General features: G+C 43.8%; 1 protein-coding gene across 1 annotated transcript in view; it reads right to left on the bottom strand.

Annotated features, from left to right (window-relative positions):
• Window positions 1-3,753, bottom strand: part of reck (reversion-inducing-cysteine-rich protein with kazal motifs) — a 250,308-nt gene extending 246,555 nt beyond the window's left edge. The window contains exons 1-2 of the mRNA XM_085993983.1: window positions 3,654-3,753; window positions 987-1,088 (exon numbers count right to left, since the gene is read on the bottom strand). Coding sequence (XP_085850109.1) covers window positions 987-1,088; window positions 3,654-3,753 — 202 coding nt within the window. The remainder of the gene's footprint in view (window positions 1-986; window positions 1,089-3,653) is intronic.
• Between the last annotated feature and the right edge of the window lie 3,490 nt (window positions 3,754-7,243).

Below are 7,243 nucleotides of genomic sequence, written 5' to 3'. Positions count from 1 at the left end.
CAGCTGAGAGAGACGGCCGGCGGGCCCGGTTGCCGGGGTAACCCTTCCCGCTCTCCAAGCCCCGCCCGAGATCAGCACTCCCGAGCCGAGTGGGGAACAGAGACGCCGCGTCTCAGCTGCTCCTGCTGCACGCGCACCCTTTACTAAGGTAGCGGCGCTCGGCTGAGGCCCGCCCCTCCAGCCTTCACAAAGATGGCGGCGATCGGGGGCCACTTGTTGACTGGGGCCGGGCGGTGCCTAGCTCGGGCGTGGGTGCGGAGGAGAGGCCGAGGCTTCGAGGCCTACCTGGAAAAACGGGGAAAGGTAGGAAAATTAATGAGATTAGATCAAAGATTTAGAAAGAAATTAACTTTTTTTAAAAACAATGTGTGTTTTAAAAGCAACGTTTTTTTGAAAGACGCAGAAAGCGGGAAAAAGGAAAAGTTTAGAATCAAGATGGTGGCGACTCACCTCGGTTCAGAACGATAAGGCCCGCCCACACACGCACCGATTGGTCGACCGTCAGGTCACCAAAGCGTAGGATTGGTCAATCGTCCAGTCACTCGACCGTATGAGGGCCCGGCCGCACGCGCCAGGAACCCGGCGTACGATTAGCAACAGAGTGACCTCGAGGTCGACCAATGAGCAGATAATGAGATGCTAATGAGCGGAATTTTGAACGTTTTTCGGATACCGCGGGTGCGATTTTTGTCCGGCCGAAACGTAAATACGCTTACGACCGTTTCGGAAAGGTAAGCTTTCTTTCGACGTAACGCACGCGTAGGTACGCTCTATAACTTTCGAGCGCATAGCCGGACAGACGCACACGTGAGGACAGACAGAAGGACAGACAGACAGAAGGACAGACAGAGACAGATTGACTAGTTTATATATATAGATAAAATAGGGCCGTTATGCTACATAGGGCACAACATCAGGCTCACTAATTTATGGTGACTATGCAAGTCAAATTCTGTTATTATTACATGGCATTCTAGGATTCTTACCAGTGTTTTGGGGATCAAATTCTATAACTCTCTCCACTATCAGAAGCGTTTTCTTTAATAAATATGCTCTATGTATTTGATTTTTGCCTTTTACTTTTAAAGCTGAAAGCCACAGCAAGATTGCATGTACAATGTACTAGTTGGAGGCAGGTACCTGGTCTTTGTAGTACTCGGGAGGAGGGTGGGATTTTGCAGCACTGGCAGCAGTCCTGGGCTTTGGTAGTACTGGGAAGAGAGTCCTGGGATGAGGGTCTTGGAGTTCGACCTAAATTGGGAAATTTGCGGTCTGGCTCCACTGTGGAGGGAGACGCTGAGTTCTGCAGAACTTGGGAGGAGGAATGCAATGGAGTCCTAGGATTTGTCAGCCATGAGGAAAGGGCAGGTATGGCAGCACAAGCTTGAATGTTTCTAAGGGAACTATGCAAACATCAAATTCAGTGTTTCGTGATTTATTCCTGGGCATGTCTTGCTTCGCCACAGTTGGCACTAATGAGAATGTTTGGATTTTCTCACCATAAACAGCTGTTGGTAAACAGAGTCTTTGTTTCAAAACACGTGATTTTTTAAAAGGATAAAAAGAACTCAAAGTAGGCTGACGAAAGATACTGTACTAAATAGCTGCTTCCATTATTTTATTTTTAATTTTCACAAGCCCATTCAATGACTTTACACTGGCTGTCTGTTTGACATACTTTCTGAATTAAAAAAAAGTCAATACAATTTTTATTGAAATAGATGGTTTATAATTCAAATATAAAAAAGTTACAACAGTTATGGAAGTCGGTCATGTCTGAAGAGGCTCTTTCCTTTGTGCACACATTCGGACCCTCTTTCTAGATCTCTCCATTTTAAAAAACACTCAAACAAGCTTTACCTGAATAAAACTTGTGAAATGTTTTTCTAGCTTTTCTTCAATTAATTTTGAAAAATGACCAAGCAGATAGAATAGCAAGCTGAAGGAAAGCAATCTGCAGACTAAATGCTACTGATACATCTTGGCAAATTATGCACACTGCACATAAACCACACTGCAGGACTGCTTTCAGCTAGTACACCCAGCTCTGGGCAAAACTATCAAGCCAAGTCCAGGTTATTGTCCTAAAACTCTGACATGTAATCTTAAAACTATGCCCTCTTGTTCTCAATCTATCTTCTCTATCCCATCCCTTCATAATTTTAAACACTTATCAAATCACTCCTTCATTTCCTCTGTTCTAACAAAAATATCCCCAAGTTTTAAAGTAATTGAATGGGGTTGTGGAAATTTATTAAATAAATGAAGCAGCTATCTAATAGAATGTGTGTGCAAAAGGAAGAAAATAGAACGTGTTTCAGGGAAACTTCATTGAAGACGAGGAAATCAAACCAGGGTGGTGTTAAAATGTATTAAATAATATGAGTAGAAACCAAACAGTTTTTTAAATGTCTTAAATAGTAGGAAATGTTAGAGGTGGCCCAAAATGTATGATTTAAATAACAGTAAATTGAATAGGGCTGTTACAATAATTAGGAAGGAAATAATAGCACTGGACATTTAATGGGGAGGGGGCTGAGAGTAAACTGTAGACCATGAAGATTAACCAATGGAAAAATAATTAGTTTGAGAAAAGGAGCAGTGGAGGAAGGAGGGAGAAAGGCTGCACACAGTGAGTGGAACAGCACAGAAGTGGCTCCAGGGCCCTATATTTGGCAGCACTCCAGCCCGAGGGTGGGTAGGGAAGCATGGCAATGGCCCGTGGCCTGATTTCCAGCAATACTTCGATATCAGGGAGGGTAGTGGAACATAGCAATGGGTCCAATGCTTGATTTCTGGCAATATTTCAGTGACAGCAGGCATGGGGAGCACAGCAGCGGAGGCATGGAAATGCTGGGAGGCCAGCAAAGAGAGATAGTGGGGAAAAGCATAAAATATTTTTTAAAATTATGCACAGGGAAACTTTAAATATTGATGGCCAGGAGATACTGTTGTTTGAAGAAATAAATCGGTGGGTGGACCTGGGCAACTAGTAGCACAGTGTCATCAATGTTGGGAGGCCTATAATTTCACTGTGACAGGCCGATAAGGTTTTCACTCTGGCTCAGAATTTGCGGTCAGCAGCAAAGTGAAGGCGTTTGCTGTTGGCCCCGAAGTACGTTTCACACAAGAATCTCACGATCCCTGTGGCGAAAACTTTGGGTTTTCCAACCTTCAATTCAATGGACTGTATGGGGATCGCCTTGTGCGAACTGCTGTGACGTCAACAGGCTGATTAAGCAGCCAATCAAAATGCAGAATTCTCACAGACAGTGAACAAGGAATTGAGTAAGCTCTTCAAATTGTAACTTTTTAAAATAGTTAGAGAGCAAAAGAAAGATTAGGGCTCTCACATGGGGAAAAGGCAAACCTGAAATAAAGACGGACAAACTTTAAAAAAAATTAAAACATTGTTTTGAAAAGTTTAATTTTTTTTTATTTATTAATATGGATAAATTTCACACTGCAGAAAATTAAAATAAGTTTTCCAGGTTCTTAACATTTGTTTAGCAGTAATAACGCTGTCAAAACTATTCGATAGTTGTAAATTAGTGACATGACTTTATTGCATATAATCAGAATCTAATACTCAAAAAAGTAAATAATGAACATAACAATAGTAGAAAATGAGCAATGTTTGTCAAAATTCTTACATTTGAAAAACAAATCCAGCAGGTCAACCAGGATTCTACTCTGCTCAACATCTTGTACAGTAACTGAATATGAAGTTAAAATTCTTACAAGGAAAATCATATTCTATCAAAGCACACTTATATTTTCAACAGGTTGGGTGATTGGGCAGATGCATGGCAGATGCAGTATAATGTGGATAAATGCGAGGATATCCACTTTGGTGGCAAAAACAGGAAGGCAGATTATCTGAACAGCAATAGATTGGGAAAACGGGAAGTGCAACGAGACCTGGGTGTCCCTGTGCACCAGTCGCTGAAGGTAAGCATGCAGGTGCAGCAGGCGGTTAAGAAGGCAAATGGTATGTTGGCCTTCATAGCGAGAGGATTCGAGTACAGGAGCAAGGATGTCTTGCTGCAGTTGTACAGGGCCTTGGTGAGACCACACCTTGAGTATTGTGTGCAGTTTTTGTCGCCTTATCTGAGGGAGGATGTTCTTGCCATGGAGGGAGTGCAGCAAAGATTCACCAGACTGATACCTGGGATGGCAGGAATGATGTACGAGGAGAGATTGGGTCGATTGGCCTTATATTCGTTGGAGTTTAGAAGAATGAGATGGGATCCCATTGAAACTTATAAAATTCTAACAGGACTAGACAGACTAGATGCAGGAAGGATGTTCCCGATGGCGGGGGAGTCCAGAACCAGGGGTCACAGTCGAAAGATAAGGGGTAAGCCATTTAGAGCAGAGATGAGGAGGAATTTCTTCACCCAGAGAGTGGTGAACCTGTGGAATTCTCTACCACAAAAGGCAGTTGAGGCCAATTCATTAAATATATTCAAGAAGGAGTTAGATATATTTCTTAAGGCTAAAGGGATCAAGGGATATGGAGAGAAAGCAGGGACAGGGTATGAATTTGAATGATCAGCCATGATCTCATTAAATGGCAGAACAGGCTTGAGGGGCCGAATGGCCTACTCCTGCTCCTATCTTCTATGTTTCTAAGGAATACTTCCTCTTTAAATTAAAAGTTTAAAAGGCAGCTTCAACCACTGAATTTTAACCTAATGAAAAGAAATGCTTAGGAATTCAAAATTATGATGGGTCTTGATCAGGTAAATGAGGAAAACTATTTCCACTGGTTTGTGAGTTGGTAACTAGAGAACATAAATTTAAGAACATCACCAGGAAAACAAAGGGAGATGTAGGGAGAATTATTTTTAGGAACATGGAATGTGCAACCAGACTAAGTGTGGGAAACAGAATCCAGAATAGCTTTTAAAAAGGAAACGGGATAAATATTTGAAAAATCAAGAACAGAGGAATGGGACTAGGTGGGGAGCTCTTTCACAAAGCTGGCACAGGCACGATGGGCTGAATGGCCTCCTTCTGAACGATCACTGAGTATTTAACTGTGAGTAAATGTGGAGATGTACACATCCAATCACATCGCACAGCAGAAAAACTGAAATAACCACCACTGTTATGATGTTATTGTTGTGCATCAGAAGTCTGGCATCCTGTGCAGCCCTTTCCTCCCTCACACCACTCACTCCACCATCGGTGCCAGAGACTTCAACAGTCTCGGCCCTGCTCTCTGGAGGTCCCTCCCTAAACTACTTCCTCTTGCTCCATCTCTTTCTTGCCTTTAAAAGCCTATCTTTTAAGTTATCTCACGTCATTAGGTGTGGCTCAAGTGCCAGTCCAGAGACTTGAGCACAAGAATCTAGGCTAACAATCCATTGCATTACTGAGGGAGTGCTGCACTGTCCTGTCGGAGTGCATTCTTCTGAATCTTGCGAGGGCAGGGCACCCCCCAAGAAGAGCTCGCTCAGGGTTACTGCGGCCTGGGAATAGGCTGTGACCCTGAACCGGGGCAATTAAAAAGAAAAACTGCCGGACCGCTGCAGATCCACTTCCCTTTTGCGTCTCGGAACCAGCCTAAAGTCTGTCTGCGGCTCCGTGAACCACTTTTCCAAAACCCGCCAAATTCACTGCTCATCATTGGCTGGTGGGGGCACTGCTACGCTTGCACACTGGACATGCCTCCTCCGTCGAGTCATGGCTGCACCTCTCGACAACTTAGTTTTACCGAAGAAAGAGACCGGCGCTGCGTCTTTCCTCTCCTGGAATGAGCCCCCCACTCTCCGAGCCCCGGACTCACCCCCCGCTCTCCGAGCCCTGAACAAACCCCACCCTGAACCTTGATGACTCTTAGTTTTGCCAGAGACCGGCGCTGCGTCTTTCCTCTCCTGGTACCTAGAGTATGACGGCAGGGGAGTTCTAATTGCCGTCTTAGACACGGGAGTGGATCCCAGAGCACAGAGTGTGCAGGTAACGTGATTGTAGTTCAGGCCTTGCGAAGCCTCGGGCTCACATACGCAGCACACTAAAATGAGAACACCTCTTGCATTGGAGTCCCCACAGACTTGAGCCACATAGGCCTAGAAATTGTGGTAGGAGGCGTACCTCCGAACTACACCTCCGACCCGCAAAACAATTCCGAAAGTACCTCCTGGCATCCAGGCTGCGAAGATTTGCGGTCTTGGGCCTCCAGATCCCAGGGATGCAGGTGGTTCGGAAGCGTCCCTGGGATCACATGGACCGGTCCTCCAATGACAAAGGAGGATTCCAGTGCAATCATTTACGAAGAGAATCCCCTAATGATATGCAATGGAATTCCTAAATAATTATACAATGTACAGAATTCTAATAATTATAAATGTACTGAATTGCAATTTTATTCATAAGTTCCTTCATTGCACCAACCTCAATAAAAATTTAATTTTTTGATAATTTTAAACATCTTAATCCAGGTCAATATTTGCATAAACTCATTTTAAAATGTTTTATTTAAGCCTTATATATGCACCCTTACGCTGATGAAAGCACGCCCTACGACTGCCGTAAGAGTTGCGTGGGCAATTGCTGGGCAGTTGTTGGGCAAATAGCCCAACTCTGCGCCAGCAAAACATTTTTCAGGCGGTTCGGATGATCTGTCAAGGCAGATTTCCTTCCCTAAAGGACATTAGTGGACCAGATGGGTTTTTACGACAATCCAGTAGTTTCATGGTCACCATTACTGATACTAGCTTTTTACTCCAGATTTTATTTAATTAATTTAATTTTTATTCCCCAGCTGATGTGGTGGGATTTGAACTAATGTCTCTGGAATATTAGGCCAGGCCTCTGGATTACTAGTCCAGTAACATATGATTACATAGGATATACAGCACAGAAACAGGCTATTCGGCCCAACCAGTCCATGGCATCGTTTATGCTCAACTCAAGCCTCCTCCCATCTTTCCTCATCTAACTCTATCAGCGTAACCCTCTATTCCCTTCTCCCTCATATGCTTGTCTAGCCTCCCCTTAAATGCATCAGAACTATTTGCTTCAACTACTCCCTGTGGTAGCGAGTTCCACATTCTCACCACTCTTTCGGTGAAGAAGTTTCTTCTGAATTCCCTATTGGATTTCTTGGTGACTATCTTATATTGATGGCCTCTAGTTATACTCTTCACCACAAGTAGATTCAGAGAGAATGTTTCCACTCTATCAAAACCTTTCATAATTTTAAAGAACTCTATTGGGTCACGCCTCAGGCTTCTTT

The sequence above is a fragment of the Somniosus microcephalus genome, chromosome 7, assembly GCF_052327205.1.
Source record: "Somniosus microcephalus isolate GS21.2 chromosome 7, FLI_Smic_1.0, whole genome shotgun sequence".
Classification (NCBI taxonomy): Eukaryota; Metazoa; Chordata; class Chondrichthyes; order Squaliformes; family Somniosidae; genus Somniosus; species Somniosus microcephalus.
The sequence above is the reverse complement of the archived record's forward strand: the minus strand, read 5'-3'. Positions and strand labels throughout refer to the sequence as shown.